This window comes from Bos indicus x Bos taurus, chromosome 27, assembly GCF_003369695.1.
Source record: "Bos indicus x Bos taurus breed Angus x Brahman F1 hybrid chromosome 27, Bos_hybrid_MaternalHap_v2.0, whole genome shotgun sequence".
In the NCBI taxonomy this organism is placed as follows: domain Eukaryota; kingdom Metazoa; phylum Chordata; class Mammalia; order Artiodactyla; family Bovidae; genus Bos; species Bos indicus x Bos taurus.
The window spans coordinates 30916406-30934234 of record NC_040102.1 but is presented as its reverse complement, the minus strand read 5'-3'; the positions used below and the strand labels follow the sequence as shown (position 1 = coordinate 30934234).

Here is a 17829-nt window from a genome sequence, read left to right as displayed (position 1 = left end):
TCGCTCTTTGACTTACCATCCCCTGGCCCCCATGGAAATGTTACTGGACGTCTAGAAGGACTTGAACATAAAGCAATTATCCACCTTATTTGTGACCCTAGAAAAAATACAAGTGCTCCAGGAAGGCAGTAAATGCAGTATATTTCCCAAAGTATACAGGGGAAAAAATTAAAATGAAAGAAAGCCTGCATCATCTATCAAGATGCATTTTAAGCTACTTCCCTGGTGGCCCCATGGTTAAGAATCCACCTACCAGTGAAGGGGACACAGGTTGATCCCTGCTCCTGAAGATCCGACATGCCACAGAGCGACTAAGCCCATGTACCACAAGTACTGAAGCTCACACGGCCTAGAGCCTGTGCTCTGCAACAAGAAAAGCCACTGCAATGAAAAGTTGGGGCTCCACCACTGGAGAGGGGCCCCCCCACTCACCGCAACTAGAGAAAGCCCTCGTGCATTAATGAAGACCCAGTGCTGCCAAAAATAAATAAATAAAAAAATTTAAATGTATTTTAAGTCTCAATCCCTCTACAGCATTTAGTAAATATCCATGAACTAGTACATCTCATATTGTATTGCACTGATGTATCTATGCATGTTTCTTCCTCCCAAGTTACCATCTCCTCCAGGGAGTTCCAGCCGCTTGGGATTTTTTAAAAATATGGGTCTGAATAAATATTTACTGAATGCTTTAAAAGAATCTTTTTATGACAGTGTCTAGGTCCATCCACATTCCTGTAAATGGCACAATTTCATTCTTTTTTATGTCTGATACTCCATTGTGTATATTGATATGTATCATGTAGAATGAAGTAAGTCAGAAAGAGAAAAATAAGTATCGTATATTCATGCATATATGTGGAATCTAGAAAAATGGTACAGATGAACCTATTTGCAAAGCGAAATAGAGACACAGATGTAGAGAACAAACGAACGGACACCAAGGAGGGGTAGTGGGGGTGGGATGAATTGAGAGGTTGGGGATGGCATATGTATGAAACATATAACTGACGACAGCCTGTTGTAGAGCACAGAGAGTTCTACTCAGTGCTCTGCTGCTGCTGCTAAGTCGCTTCAGTCGTGTCTGACTCTTGACCCCATGGACGGCAGTCCACCAGGCTCCCCCGTCCCTGGGGTTCTCCAGGCAAGAACACTGGAGTGGGTTGCCATTTCCTTCTCCAATGCATGAAAGTGAAAAGTGAAAGTGAAGTCGCTCAGTCGTGTCCAACTCTTAGCGACCACATGGACTGCAGCCTACCAGGCTCCTCCGTCCATGGGATTTTCCAGGCAAGAGTACTGGAGTGGGTTGCCATTGCCTTCTCCAACTCAATGTTCTATGGTGACCTAAATGGGAAGGAAATCCAGAAAAGAGGGGATACATATATACACATAACTGATTCACTTTGCTGTACAGCAGAAACTAACACAACACTGTAAAGCAACTATACTCCAATAAATTTTTTTTAATTGAAAAATCTCTTTAGATGTCTGCATGTGTGTGTATATATAAGCCATCCCAATCAATCCTAGTCCTTATTTTTACTACCTTTGGATATGGAAAGCTGCTCACAGCATGTGTGTGAACACTTAATCATCCACAAAAGTTTTTTAATTGCCTTGCATCCCCCTTTGCCCTGAATACTGCTCCTTAAGAGAGTTGAAGCTCATTTGAATGCGTATTTAACTGGCCTGCTGTCTCTGGACTGAGTGTGGCTCTTAACCTTAGAGAAGAGAAATGCTTTTATTAGATCAGGGACTGGTCCTATGCAAAAAGATTATCCCCTTGCTTGTTGGAAAGTTATATAATGTTGTGGTTGTAAAATTGGGTCTTAATATCTGGCTGGTGCTTAAGTCTATAATTGCCCACTCAGTGCAGTGATTTAGGAACCTGGTAAACCCAACTGTTGAGGCTTTGTCCCTGGGGCGAGAGGCTGCACCATGCGCTGCTTGTAAAAGCAACTGAGAGTTTCATAGCACTCAGATCTGGCCAGGGACTTGGTCTGTTTCAATTCATTAAGTTCTCACCACAAACTCCACAGTGCACATTTTCTCCTGTGAACAATGAGAATGATCATCATTTTACAAATAAGAAAAAAAAAAGAGGTTCAGAAAGATTGAGTAAATTACCCATGTTTGCAGAGCCTGTGAAACTATTGTTTGAGCCAGAATTATGTAAGCTCTAAAAAGTGTTAATCACTTAGTCGTGTCCGACTCTTTGCACCCCCATGAACTGTAGCCCACTAGTCTTCTCTGTCCATGGAATTCTCCATGCAAGAATACTGGAGTGGGTAGCCATTCCCTTCTTCAGGGGATCTTCCTGTCCCAGGGATCAAACCTGTGTCTCCTGTATTGCAGGCAGATTCTTTACTGTCTGAGCCACCAGGGAAATCCATGAAGACTCTAAAACCTCCTTATATATGTGTTTTCTAATCTAAGATGCAGAACCTTATTCCCTCAGGTCAGTGAGATCTTTAATAAAATTCATTAAGTTGGGGTTTAGTTAGCAGATACTTTACCACTGAGCCACCAGGGAAGACCCTAGTTATAGTGATCATCTGTGTGATGAAACATACCACTTTCTATCATCGTGTTGACCATCTTCTAACCAAACGTTGCCATGTAACTGCAAAGCTGAGTTTGTGAGCCTATTCCTGCCAAGTGATAATAAATAGTGTCAGGGAACACCTTACAGATCAGTATTTTACTTTGATTCAAATAGGAAAACGAGTAACAAATGCAGCCATTTCAAGCCTTACAAAATCACACACCCAAAGCTGTACCAAAGCTGTCCAGACCACAGGCAAATGGTCAGCAAACATCGTGCAAACATGCCCATCTGTGTATACCAGTACAGTAACAGTAAGGTAGTAGTAAAAATGAAATGGTGATCATTTCTGTGTCTAATCCTTGCAAAAATTGATTCTTTGAAAGTAGATTTCAATAATGCAGCAATGCTAAGATTACCAGGATCTGTAATCGAATAAGACAACTCTACAGAATGAAATTCCATTAAAATTTGCAATCATGAATTGATTGGTGGCAGTTTTGATTAAGTATGTGGTCTGATTAACTTGAGCTAGCCAACAATGCCTTAAAGGTATTAATACTCATTTGTAAAACACAATTACAAATGAACATTTTTTGTATTATTGAAGTAAAAACACTGAGAGAAATTAAATTTAGGCTCCAACTTGAGGCTATATCATTCAATCATTAAACCAAATGTTAGCAATTTAGTTTCATCAAAACAGCACCATGAATCATATTAAATTAATGTTATTAATTTGAATATTATTGATTTTACAGTATTGTTTCTATATTTAATTTATCAACTTTTTTTGGTTTTACATGAAAATCATAAACATAAGAAACCTATTAAGTTATACATTAGTATATATTAAGTCACATTTCAACAAAATCACTAAAGTCAGTACTCAGGATTTACAATAATTTTATTTTTACTTTAAAATAGGTTGATAATACTCAAGTTTGAGAGAGATTGTAATTCTTTGTTTTGGAAAAAAAAGCACTGGAATCTCAACTTGAAAATGAAGCAAACTGAAGAATGTTATGTGTAAACTCTTATATTATACACCAGCATACATATATAATATGGGGCTTTCAGATGGCACTATTGGTAAAGAACCTGCCTGCCAATGCAGAATACATAAGAGACATGGGTTTGGACCCTGGGTTGGGCAGATCCCCTGGAGGAGGGCATGGCAACCCACTCCAGTATTCTTGCCTGGAGAATCCCTGGACAGAAGAGACTGGCAGGCTACAGTCCATAAGGTCACAAACAGTCGGGCATGACTGAAGCGACTTAGCATGCACATGTTTAATATGTATATTAATACCCTGGTATTATATGTGTTATATATAATATATATTAATACCCTGATATTACATATTATATATATATGATTATAATATATATATTAATCCCCTGCTTAGAGAAGTCACACTTTTATTTATATTTTTAAAATAGATTCAGTAATAATGATAACATTTATCATGCCATCCTCTTTCTGTAAAAAATGATATAATATGTGTTATACACACACACACGGGCTTCCCTGATGGCTTAATCGATAAAGAATCTGCCTGCAATGTGGGCGACCCACTCCAGTGGGCTTCCTGGGTAGCTCAGCTGGTAAGGAATTCGCCTGCAATGCAGGAAATCCCAGTTCAATCCTTGGGTCAGGAAGTTTCCCCTGGAGAAGGGATAGGCTTCCCACTCCAGTATGCTTGGGCTTCCCTGGTGGCTCAGATGGTAAAGAATTTGCCCACAATGTGGGAGACCTGGGTTTGATCCCTGGGTCAGGAAGATCCCCTGGAGGAGGGCATGGCAACCCAATCTAGTATTCTTTCTTGGAGAATCCCAAGGACAGAGGACTAGAGGGCTCCAGTCCATAGGATTGCAAAGAGTGAGACACGACTGAGCCACATTAGCACAGACACATACACACACATACATACATATACAAATGTATAATGATATTCACAGAAGAGTGACCATCAAAATGCTAATGGTGGTACCTCAGCTGGTGAGGTTTTAATATCTCTTATTTTTTTTCACATTATATGTGCTGTTCATTTATTTTTCAAGAAGCATCGTAGTTACGGGAGAGAGGGGAGCCAGTTTCATTTTGGAAAAATTAAGCCAAACGGTGAAACAAAAAAATAATACCTGTGTTATGTTCATGATTTTAAGGTTGTATTTGCATATCAATAACAGTTGGAAAGGAACCTTGGATATTGAGATCAATATGGCAAGTTTGAGGAAGTGAGAATTGTATTTGATTTTGTTACATGCAGATTTCTCTTAATTTTTCTGTGCAATTATGAAAACAGACACTTTTTTCAAGGGCTATGAGAGAAAGAATGGAAGAAGTAAGAGGGAGTGGGGAGGTGGTGAGGAGAGGGAGAAAGGAAAGATGGAAAAATGAAGCAAAAATTGGATTCCAGACCAGGTTTGCCAACTGTTAAGTCCAAAATGCTTTTCACAAATAACCAGTATTCATTCAATAAGCATGCGCTGAACGTCTATGTTGTTGTAGGTATCCAGAGACCAAAACCCCTGCCCTCCTGGGGCTTAAGTATAATGGGGAGAGAGATAATAAGTGATAGTAAGTTATATAGTTAAGTCAGAACCTGGTGTTCTGTAAGATAAAATAGCTGGGAAAGCAGGCTTGGGAGTAAAGGAAGAAGGGAGATATAAAGTCTTAAGTGGGAGTCTCACTTGTTTTTGAGCAAAGGTGAAGGAGTAAGCCAAGGGGTGAGGGAGGGAACCCTCTGGATATTTGGGAGAATATCTGACAGGAGGCACAGCCAGTGCAAGGGGCCTGTGGCAGGAGTAAGCCTGAGGGGTTGCAGTGTCCATGAAGAAGTCAGGAGCCTGGGACAGAGTGAGGGAAGGATGGAAGGAAGTGAGGGGAGAGAGAACGGGTAGCAGAGGGCAGGTCTCACAGAACCCGCAGACCACTGCAGGGCCGCTGGTGTTGACTCTGAGGCTGTGGGAGCCCCTGGAGGTTGAATGACAGGGGCAGATGCCACCTGACTTAGCGTGATCACTGTAGCTGCTCTGCTAAAAGCGGACTGAGAGAGGGAGGCAGGGGGCACACAGGGCTACTGCTCTAATGTACGTGTAGAGCCAGGGTCCCAGAGGACACCATGGCACACTGAAGTGGGTTATTTGAACAGTTTAGTAAAGGGACTATTATAGAACAATGGGCTGGATGTGGGGAGACCACAAGGGACAGAGCATTTTTTGTTGCCACCCTCGGCTTGAAGGGATGAGGGAGAAAGTTGTCAGAAGGATCCAGAGACAGAGAGTGGTGTCTGGAGAGAGATGCTTGATGTCAGCTGAGCCTTAGATGGAGGGATGTAGCCAGGATAATATGACCCTGCAGGTGTCTGCAGATGCTAACCTTCTCTTCATTCCCTCTCATTTCTTGCCAATGTTTCCCCACTGACCAAACCCAGTGGAATCCATTGTTGTAGTCCAAGGGGAATCCCTGTTATGTCCAAGCATTGTCCCAATCTGGCCTAGCACTGGTTTTCATAAAGGAAGTTTTATTGAAACACAGCCATGCACATTCTTCTTATTAACATCTACAATTGCTTTCACAGCATGACTGCAGCCTGCAAAGCCTTAAACATCTACCACCCAGCCCTTTATAGACAAGGTTTGTTGACCACTGATCACCCCCACCAATTTGCCTTCAGGGTAATACGATGGAAGGTGTGGTAGATAGTGGGTCAGAATGGGTGAAGGGAAGCTGGCTAGTGCCTTAGGCATGAGTTATTGATGGTTGAGATGTGCTTTATGTCCCAATATATGGTCTACTTTGGTAAATGCTTCAGGAGCAATGGAAAAGCATCTTCTATTGTTTGGGGAAGTATTCTATAAATGTCAACCATAACAAGTTGATTGTTAGCAGAGGAGATACTAAGAAGTAATGGGGTTCTGGAATTATTTTGAACTTAGACTCCACATGATTATAGATGAGTTGGATCTGTTTGAAGGAAAGTGAGGAGTCCAAGATGCCTCCAAGGATGTTGGCCTGAGGAATGGGATGGCAGACTTGTCCCAAGTGAGGTTGACCACAAGAGAAAAGAGGTTGATGAAGGATAAAGATAAAAAACTCAACTTGCGATACATTAAATTGTACATGCTTATTGAACATCCAAGAAATGTCTAGTAGTTCAGTATACAGATCTGAAGTTCAGGGTGAGTCCTGTATTAGAGAGATAAACTGGGAGTCATTGGCATATGGATGATATTTGAAGTCTTGAGCCTATCCAAGACCACGAAGGGACTTACGGTAGATAGAGGAGAGAACAGATCTAAACACTGCATCCTGGCCACTTTTATATTTTATTTTTATTGGAGGATAATTGGTTTACAATGTTTTATTGATTTCTGCCATACATTAACATGAAGCAGCCACAGGTATACATATGTCCCCTCCCTCTTGAACCTCTCTCCCATTCCCCACTCCATCCCACCCCTTAGTTAGCTAGTTAGTTAGTTCAGTTGCTCAGTCATGTCCGACTCTTTGCGACCCCATGGACTGCAGCACGCCAGGCCTCCCTGTCCATCACCAACTCCCAGAGTTCACTCAAACCCATGTGCATCGAGTCGGTGATGCCATCCAGCCATCTCATCCTCTGTCGTCCCCTTCTCCTCTTGCCCCCAATCCGTCCCAGCATCAGGGTCTTTTCCAATGAGTCAACTCTTCACATGAGGTGGCCAAAGTATTGGAGTTTCAGCTTCAGCATCAGTCCTTCCAATGAACACCCAGGACTGATCTCCTTTAGGATGAACTGGTTGGACCTCCTTGCAGTCCAAGGGACTCTCAAGAGTCTTCTCCAAGCCGAAGAATTGATCCCACCCCTTAGATTGTCACAAAGTACTGGGTCTAGCCACTTTCAGAGCTTCACCCACAATTCATCTTCATAATAATCCCCTAATATCACTAAATTTCTAACCTTACTTTATAGATAAGTCAACTATTGTTCAGAGGTCAAGCTAGCAAGAATCAAACTATTATGAGTATTCCAATTAGAATCTGAACTTGAACTTGATTCTGAATTTCAGAGCCCATCAGTTGCCCTGTCAGTTTCTTCATTTCACAACCCCAGGACCCTCAGGGTCTACCACTCCCCAGCCCTCATTTCTTAGGTTCTTCTCGAGTCTCTTTTGGTATTCTTTCTACTCCAATACATACATTCTGTGGGTTCTTGAGGCCGTTGACTGAAGAACTGAGAGTGAAAGGAAGCAGAATTAAAGAAAAGAAATGAGAGGAGGAGAAAAATAGAAAACAAATATTTGTTTGCAATAGAATACTCTCCAACTTACAGTAATAATGCTCATTTTAATAGTATGACTATTAAGACATTCATAAAGAGTAGTTCCAAAATGTGTTGACATGGTCATTGGATGAGTGGGTAGTTTCTCAATTAAGCTACATGAAAGGTGAAATCAATTTGTGTGTAAATGCATATATATGTACGTTTATGTATTTATGGGCTTCTCTGATAGTTCATTTGGTAAAGAATCCACCTGCAGTGCAGGAGACCCGGTTCAATTCCTGGGTCAGCAAGATCCACTGGAGCAAGGATAGGCGTGTATATATATATATATATATATATACACACATACACATACATACATACACCCCTATATACAAATATATATTCATGCCTTAATAATCCCTCAGTATACATCAATACATAAAATCTCTATGGTTGAACTGATAAGTTTTTAAAGTTATGATATCAGAATCAATTTCAGCAGTGAATATTTGGTTTTTTTTTTAACTATTTAAGCTGAAAATATGAGCTCCCTCAGGCTTCCCAGGTGGCTCAGTGGTAAAGAATCCACTTGCCGAAGCAGGACACGCAGGAGATGTGGGTTTGATTCCTGGGTCGGGAAGATCCCCTGGAGGAAGAAATGGCAACCCATTCCAGTCTTCTTGCCTGGAGAATCTCATGGACAGAGGAGCCTGGCAGGTTGCAGTCCATGGTGTCACAGAGTTGGACACGACTGAGCACGCAAGCATGTGCACACACACATGAGAACATGACTGAGCACACAAGCATGTGCGCACACATGAAGTGTGTACACATGAAGTGTGTACACATGAAGTGTGTACACATGAAGTGTGTACACATGAAGTGTGTAGTGGTTCAGGACTTCCCTGCTGGTCCAGGAGTTAACAATCTACCTTCCAATGCAGGGATGGGGGTTTGATCCCTGGTCAGCGAACTAAAATCCCACATGCTGTGGGGCAAATATGTCTGAGTGTTTCAACAAGAGATGTCTGCATGCTACGACTGGAGAAAGCAAGGAAGACCCAGGGCATTCAAAATGCAAAACAAAACAGCGCTAAAATCAAACAAAAAAGCAAAGACAAAAAAATTGTATACTAGTTCAAATGACTCGGTGTCTTATTAAATATAAAGTTCCATGATTGCTTATGATGGTGTCCTATCTCATCAATTTATACACAAGGTTTGAATTCATACAATATAAATTGTATATATTATGTTTTTATATTATTAAAATGATGTTTGGTTTGATGACAGTTCTGGAAAAGTTTTTCCTCGGCACGTTAATCAGAATAACTTCATTAAAGGCTAGTCTCACAGTGGATTGGAGTTTCTACAGGGAAACCACATGCATGGAGAGAGTACTGTGTGTTGGGGGGTCCTCTCATTGCACCAGGGCTCGTTCAATCACCATTGGCCCTTTGCCATAAAAGAAAGTCAGCCAGCCAAAGGCCGCTACCTCCACTGCAAAGATATATGAAGACTTCTCCTGATCATCAATTTACACTCATCAAGCCTGTAAGTCGCCATCAGCGCTCTCATGCCCGGAGTGTGGGTGGGAAGAAATGATGGCTATGCGTTCACCTGTGCATCACCAGTGGGCTCGCCTGCGGAGAAGTCAACGGAACCTCTCCAGGTCCAGCTGCTTGGACTGGTGTTGAAAAATGTTGAATGATCAAATTGCCCATTTCTGCTCAGTTGCTCTAGTTTATTATCCCAGGCATTCTGAATGCTAATGAAATCTACCTATCCTGCCTGTCCCTGTCACTCTGCTTTATGATCTTATTAAAACCTCAACATTCCTCAGCCCAGTGACATTGGAGAGAGAGGGGACAGCTGTCCTCCTGCCTCTGGTGTGGCTCAGACACTCGCCCTGTCACTGCTAAGGGCTGAGTGATTTAGCCCCAATGAGCAGCCTCCGAGTGATATTTTTATACCCGTGACAGGATTATATAACTTAGAGAAAGGCCATTAGTGAATACAAAGGCATAAGCAGGAGGGGGAACTCAGGTGAAAAATGGGCGAGTAAATCTTTGGATGTGACTCTTCAGAATAAAATGCCTTTCACATTTAGATTTAATGAGCTGGTTATCTCACCAAAAGGGAAGGGGATAGCTGTCACCGGGGTTTCCAGCTTTCCTCAAGATGCACCCAATTATTAACACAAAGAGGAGATGCAGAAGACAAGGATGCCTGGCTCTTCTGGTTCTGGGTGGCGTTGTCGCCTGAACACAGCCCTGGGGGAACAATTAGCAGGCCTCAGATCTCAAGACTGCGACTGGGAGGGGACCCCAGAGTTCAAGCATGTGACCCAAATGTGATAGGAAGCTAATGAACTGGAGGCTTTCACACTGTTTGCCTGCTCTTTGTATTCACTTCATTGAAATGGAAATAATACCATTTCCCTAGCAGCATATGGCAGGAACTCTTTGTCAAAGAGGCCTAAAGCCATTCTGGCCTCAGGGGAGTCGCAAGGAGTGGGGGCCTTGACAAGATTCTCCATTTCAGTATTAACTCTGAAAATCGTGATATGGGACTTCCCTGGCAGTCCAGTGGCTAAGACTCTGCGCTTCCAATGCAGAGGGCCTTGGGTACTATCCCTGGTCAGGGAACTAGATCCTGCATGCCACAGCTAAGACGCAGTGCAGTCAAAATAAATAAATACAAATAAATAAATCATTTAAAAAAATCATACGATATGAAAGCTATTAGAGAACAAGTATCACTGCCATTTTCTATTGTACATGCATTTGGTTTCCTCTTGAACATAATTCATTTGTCTAAGAAAAGTAATATATTTGACATTTGTGTGTGCATATTAAGTACCATTTCTCAAATTTCTATGGTTTTCTTTTAGTTGTGGAGCAAACCTTCACCTTTGTTTTAGATGAGGCTCATATATAAAGTTGTGTAGCTTTTATTGTAAATGATATTTATGTAATGAATTTGTGTGTAGGTATAAGTAATAAATAAAACTTTTTAATGCCCCCTAAGCTCACCAGCTTATTAGTCCTAAATCAGATTCCCGTAGTCATCAGACCCTATATTCATAATATTGATAATCTCCTTCTGCTGAGTAGCTGTTTGTTGTATTCCTCCGGGTGTTCAAAGACAAAGTTGTAAATAGGATATGGAATTTGTTTCACAGTTATTTGGGCCCTAGACTATACCTTGGTTCTTCTCATCAGTCGACTATGCTTTAGCTCTCGGCCCAGTTGACACCACCTTCTTGTTGAGTCAGTAAGTCGTGTCCCACTCTTGGCAATGCCATGGACTGTAGCCCGCCAGGCTCCTCTGCCCATTGGATTTCCCAGGCAAGAATATGGAAGTGGGTTGTCATTTCCTTCTCCAGAGGATCTTCCCGAGCCAGGGATCGAACCTGCGTCTCCTGCATTGGCAGGTCGATTCTTTGTCATTGAGCCACGGGGAAGCCTGATACCACCTATACCAGCTCAAAATGGGTGATGCCAACCTTCTGGCTTTCCACCCTCCCATTCCTCTTTACACATCCTTTTCACAGACCTCTGGCTTTCTATGGTGATCTGTTCACTGGTTGGAATTTTTACCTCTTTTTGCTATACATCTGATGTTCACCCCCTTCTGGCTTATACAAGCAACTTCCTTCTTTTCTAGCATCATCATTTTTTACTCAAGATGTAGGGAGATGGTTATGGCAGTAGGGGATCTTCCAGCACAGGTGCTTGCCAGCATCCACAAAGGATGCAATCAGAAGTTCAACACACAGACCTCTCCTTCCAAGGGCGCTGGGTCACCCTCAAGGGCCTGAGTTGAGATGCTTTCTAATGTAGTGTACTCAGAAATACTCTTCGCTCTGAGTTGTGTTCCCTGTTACTGGGCCAGGCTCATTCCTTCTTTATGTTGATGTCTTTTCCTCCGAGCCCTGTAGTTCCTCCCTGCAATCTGATTTCTATCAGGTTCGATTGAATTTCTCATAACTGTCTATACTATACTGAATCTCAGTTGTAGGGTTTATATTCTTTTTTTTTTTTTTTTTTTCAATTTACTTCGATGTGCTGGGTCTTAACTGTGGCATGTGGAATCTAGTTCCCTGACCAGAGATCGAACCTAGACCCTCGGTATCAGGAGCACGGAATCTTAGCCACTGGACTGCCATGGAAGTCCCAGGGTTTACATTCTTACCCATTTGTTCTTTGATTCCAGCAAATCATGTATTGGGTTATTCTTAGGGGTGTGTGTGTATGTTAGTTGCTCAGTCGTGTCCGACTCTTTGCAACCCCATAGACTGTAGCCAGCCAGGCCCCAGGCTCCTCTGTCCATGGAATTCTCCAGGCAAGAATACTGGAGTGGGTTGCCATTTCCTTCTCCAGGGGGATCTTCCAGACCCAGGGATCAAACACAAGTCTCCTGTATTGCAGGACACCAGGGAGCCCATTCTCGGGTAGGGGTTAATGTTTTCTTAAGTCCACATTCTTGCATATCTTAGATTGAGTTGTGTCCAGCTGGTACCATTACTAGATGAGGAGAATGCCTAGAGGCAAAGCAAACAGAGCGAGTGTGGCTAGAAGTAGCTATCCCTGAAATTAAATGTTTTATCTGGACAGTCACTAAATGATATATTAAGATTCAAGCTGAATAAGGGAAAATGTGGTCAAGTCAGCTATGCAATATTAAACCTAAACCTAATGATCATGTCAATACCAACCATGAAATGTTGTAGTCTCAAATGTGTCAAATTTAACAACAACAACAAAATGTGACCAAAGAAAATACAAGTCGTTTCTTTTCACCTGCAGTTCCAACCCTGTTTTATGTGTCTAAAGGTACCAACCTATGTGGATGCCAGGAAAGCAAAACCATTTTCATGTTAGACTTTCAGATTTTTCATTCTATTCCGCCACTACTGGAAAGAACACTGCCATAGGAGGAGAAAGACAGGATACAGAATGAGTTCTTACTTGACAACCGAAATCAAGAGCCTTTGCTTATTTAAACTCTCTTCTGTGTGCCTCTCTGCGTGTGGAGGCATGTTTGTGTGTGCGTGTGTGACTGTATTTGCTGTGTGTTTGTGTATCTGTGTGCATGAGTCATCAACATTCAACCATGAAGATAAATCTTCAGAGAGATGAGACTAATAACTGTGGCCTGTAAAGTCAAAATCCATTTTATTGTGCCTTTCAGGGAATGAGGTGCCATGAATGTCATTGTCTCAAACCTGACTAATGCTCTCTCCTTTGGTTGGTGCTTCAAAAAGCAAACAATTCTATGGCAGGGGATTTCCCCGCTGGTCCAGTGGTTAAGAATTCACTGCAGGCTCAATCCCTGGTCAGGCAACTAACATCTCACATGCTGTGGAGCAACTGCTGTGTGGTCCTTGTGAAAGCCACTTTTCAGAGACTCAGTGTAACCAGTGGGTGCTAACTCGAAGATATGCTTGATGGTTCAGTTCAGTTCAGTTCAGTTGCTCAGTCGTGTCCGACTCTTTGCGACCCCATGAACCCCAGCACGCTAGGCCTCCCTGTCTATCACCAACTCTTGGAGTCCACCCAAACCCATGTCCATTGAGTCGGTGATGCCATCCAACCATCTCATCCTCTGCTGTCCCCTTCTTCTCCTGCCCTCAATCTTTCCCAGCATCAGGGTCTTTTCCAATGAGTCAGCTCTTCACATCAGGTGGCCAAAGTACTGGAGTTTCAGCTTCAACATCAGTCCTTCCAATGAACACCCAGGACTGATCTCCTTCAGAATGGACTGGTTGGATCTCCTTGCAGTCCAAGGGACTCTCGAGAGTCTTCTCCAACACCACAGTTCAAAAGCATCAATTCTTCAGCACTCAGCTTTCTTCACAGTCCAACTCTCACATCCATACATGACCACTGGAAAAACCATAGCCTTGACTAGATGGACCTTTGTTGGCAAAGTAATGTCTCTGCTTTTTAATATGCTACCTAGGTGGGCCATAACTTTGCTTCCAAGGAGTAAGTGTCTTTTAATTTCATGGCTGCAATCACCGATCTGCAGTGATTTTGGAGCCCAGAAAAATAAAGTCAGCCACCGTTTCCACTGTTTGCCCATCTATTTCCCTTGAAGTGATGGGACCGGATGCTATGATCTTAGTTTTCTGAAAGTTGAGCTTTAAGCCAATTTTTTAATTCTCCTCTTTCACTTTCATCAAGAGGCTCTTTAGTTCCTCTTCACTTTCTGCCAAAAGGCTGGTGTCATCTGCATATCTGAGGTTATTGATATTTCTCCCAACAATCTTGATTCCAGCTTGTGCTTCCTCCAGCCCAGCATTTCTCATGATGTACTCTGCACGTAAATTAAATAAACAGGGTGACGATATACAGCCTTGATGTACTCCTTGTCCTATTTGGAACCAGTGTGTTGTTCTATGTCCAGTTCTAACTGTTGCTTCCTGACCTGCATATAGGTTTCTCAAGAGGCAGGTCAGGTGCTCTGGTATTCCCATCTTTTTCAGAATTTTCCACAGTTTATTGTGATCCACACAGTCAAAGGCTTTGGCATAGTCAATAAAGCAGAAAGAGATGTTTTTCTGGAACTCTCTTACGTTTTTGATGATCCAGCTGATGTTGGCAATTTGATCTCTGGTTCCTCTGCCTTTTCTAAACCAGCTTGAACATCTGGAAGTTCACAGTTCACATATTGCTGAAGCCTGGCTTCGAGAATTTTAAGCATTACTTTACTAGTGTGTGAGATGAATGCAATTGTGCAATAGTTTGAGCACCAGATGCAAAACAGAATTTTGATAACAGGCTAAAGAGTGAGTAATAATGCATATTTATTGTAAACATTTTGGAAAATATTGGAGAGTATCAGGGAGTGTATACAGATCACTAGGATCCCAGCACCCAGAGAAGATACTATTAATGGAATCAGCATGTTGAGGAATTTCCTTCCTGTTCTTTTAATTGTGTGTGCACTGCAGCCCTGGAATGGGGATTTGTAACCTGCTTCTGTTTTTTCCAGAACTACTTGGATAGTTTTCAAGTTGTTAAAATCTCTGACAACACAGGTTGAAATAAAATAGGCAGATGGAGACAGACAGCCTGATAGACCGAAACTGTCGAAATATAAAATAAAACTTAACATTGAAGATACCCAAGAAATTCACCTCGTTATAATTCAACTCATTAAGTATCAGTATTAATCATAAAAACAATGGTGTAATGCCTCTCTTATCAGAACATCAGATTTCAGGCATCATCGACCATCTGGAACAGAAGAATGACATTTTCCTGAAGACAGAGAAATCCAAACACAATATACTGTGTAAATGATTCTGTTTTATGCGGTCTGTAGAGTTTCTTTTTAAAATTATCATGTGTTATATATATATTACATTTCTTCTAGTAAACAGAAATTAACTTCTGTGTGTATTATATGGTTGTCGCAGATCCTCTAATGATGTCCCTAAATGTTTTTCATAGTATCTGATATACAGCAGACTTTCCATAAGTGTATTATTTTTGTCTATATCATCCTAGTATCAATGCTTGCAGCTGTGCTCAGTAGCTCAGGTGTTTTCAGATCTTTTCAAAAATATATTATTAATACTCAGTCCTTGTTGTCATTGCTCAGTTGCCCAGTCGCGTCTGAGTCTTTGCAACCCTATGGACTGTAGCACGCCAGGCCCCCCTGTCCCTCACCATCACCTGAAGTTTGCCCAAGTTCATGTCCATTTCATCGGTGATGCCAGCCAGCCATTTCATCCTCTGATGCCCTGTTCTCCTTCGGCCCTCAATCTTTCCTAGCATCAGGGACTTTTCCAATGAGTTGGCTCTTCACATCAGGTGACCTAAATATTGGAGCTTCAGCTTCAGCATCATTCCTTCCAGCTGGGAACACAGCCTGCCCATCAACAGAAAATTGGAGTTCAATCACTGTTGGCGAATGACGTCATCAATCATGACCATGTAATAAAGCATCCATTAAAAACCCCCAAACAGGAGCCTCCATCTTGAGGCCAACTTGGAGACTGGGGGAGAAGGGTCAACTCGGAGAGTACGGGAGTCCTTCACACTTACCCCACACCTCGCTGTGCGTATCGCTTCCATTGGACCGTTCCTCTTTATAACAAAGATAAGGTAAGCAGAATATTTCTCTAAGTTCTGTGAGTGGTTCTAGCAACTTAATAAACCTCAAGGAGGGGGTCCTGGGAACCACTCATCTACAGCCAGTTGGTCAGAACCCCAGGAGACAGTTGGGGTTTATGGTTGGCATCTGAAGTATCTGTGGGGTTGCAGGGAGTGGGAGTTGGGGTGGGGGTCTTGTAGGACTGAGCCCTTAAGCTGTGGGTTCAGACTTGAGGTAAATAGTTGGACTCTCAGCTGGTTATCAGAGAATTGCTTGGTGGAGTGGGGAAACACCCACACACTGGAATTGCTGTCACAGTTGAATATCCCTCCTTATTGGGTGTTGTAGCACTTTGTGTATGGTGTATTTTGTGCAGTATTTTGTGAATTATCTTCGTTCACTTAATATTGGCTTTCTTCTGTGTCGGTCACTCTTGCTTAGATTGCTCGTGCTGCTGGATTTTTGCCTACCGTGCGGCAGTCAGTTTTAAATTCTTTGGAAAACCACTTTGTTCCCCTACTACCCTGGGTTTCTTTTAGCATTACTGAATTTAGTCATTAAAACGGTCATCTTCATCATAAGAATTTCCAGATTCACATTAAAAGGAACTCCATGTATACAACTTCCCCTTGTAGGTATGAGTTTTTGCCTGAAACGTTAGAAAAGGATTTGCTGAAGTGCAGTTGATTTACAATGTTGTGGAGGTTTCTCTGTACAGAAAATTGACTGTTATATATATTGTCTCTCCTATTTTGTTTCTGTATGGTTTATCTTAGAATATTGAATATAGTTCCCTGCGCTCTACAATAGGACCTTGTTGTTTGTCCATTCTATGTATAATAGTTTGCACCTGCTAATCCTAGGGCTTCCCTGATGGCTCAGCTGCTAAAGAATCTGCCTGCAATGCAGGAGACCTGGGTTCTATCCCTGGGTTGGGAAGATCCCCTGGAGAAGGGAAAAGCTGCCCACTCCAGTATTCTGGCCTGGAGGATTCCATGGACTGTATAAAAATCTGTGGGGTCGCAAATAGTCAGATACAACTGAGCGACTTTCACTTTCACTCCCAACCTCCATTCCTTTTCTCCCCTCCCCCTCTCCTCCTTGCCTGAAACTTATTAACACTTAGTGCCTCTACCTTAAGCAGAACTGAAAATCTAAATAGGTGCCTAAGGCTCATACCTAAATTAGATCATCAACCTTACCTGAGCAAAGACAGGAACGAAGCCACCTGAGATACCCTGAGAGGCATTTTGAGAAACTGGGTAGTTGAGAGAAATCTAAACAAATGTTACAACCACGAACTCCAGGCAAAAGTTCCATAGGGTCACGGTCCTCTCAACCAGTTAATAAAGAAGGGACAGGGTGGGGTGCCTCTGTAGAGCCCCTTCTTTCCAGCCATCAGGAGAGTTCCACGAAGCCATTTTACCTCTTGAGTAATGTTTGCAAGTATCTTGTAAAAGCTTTCTTTCCAAATATCCTAAAATTGGATGTGACAGAGGGCAAAACTCTGAATCTATATTATTTATAGACTAGGGCTTCCCTGATGGCTCAGCTGGTAAAGAATCTACCTGCAATGCGGGAGACCTGGGTTCAATCCCTGGGTCAGGAAGATCCCCTGGTTAAGGGAAAGGCTACCCACTCCAGTATTCTGGCCTGGAGAATTCCATGGACTGTATGGTCCACGGGGTCACGAAGAGTCAGATACTACTGAGCAATTCTCACTTTCACAAGCAGATTAGTATAAATGTATGTTTATTTTCCCCCTATTTCCACCCACTTTTAACTAAGTGTATAGATGTTTTAAGCAACAGCACAGGACTTCACTGGTGGTCCAGTGGTTAGGACTCTGAGCTCCCAATGCAGGGGGCCCAGGTTCGATCCCTGGTCAGAGAACTAGATCCCATGTGCTGCAGTGAAGAT

At 42.4% G+C, this 17829-nt stretch overlaps 1 protein-coding gene and 1 non-coding gene across 2 annotated transcripts in view; one reads left to right on the top strand and one right to left on the bottom strand.

Moving 5' to 3' along the window:
* Positions 1 to 7351: 7351 nt before the first annotated feature.
* Positions 7352 to 17829, bottom strand: part of UNC5D (unc-5 netrin receptor D) — a 684626-nt gene continuing 674148 nt past the window's right edge. Inside the window, exon 18 of the mRNA XM_027529851.1 lies at positions 7352 to 7767. Coding sequence (XP_027385652.1) covers positions 7677 to 7767 — 91 coding nt within the window. The 3' untranslated portion in view covers positions 7352 to 7676. The remainder of the gene's footprint in view (positions 7768 to 17829) is intronic.
* TRNAG-CCC lies at positions 17730 to 17802 on the top strand. The gene has a single exon. It is a non-coding gene; the product is annotated as a tRNA-Gly (tRNA).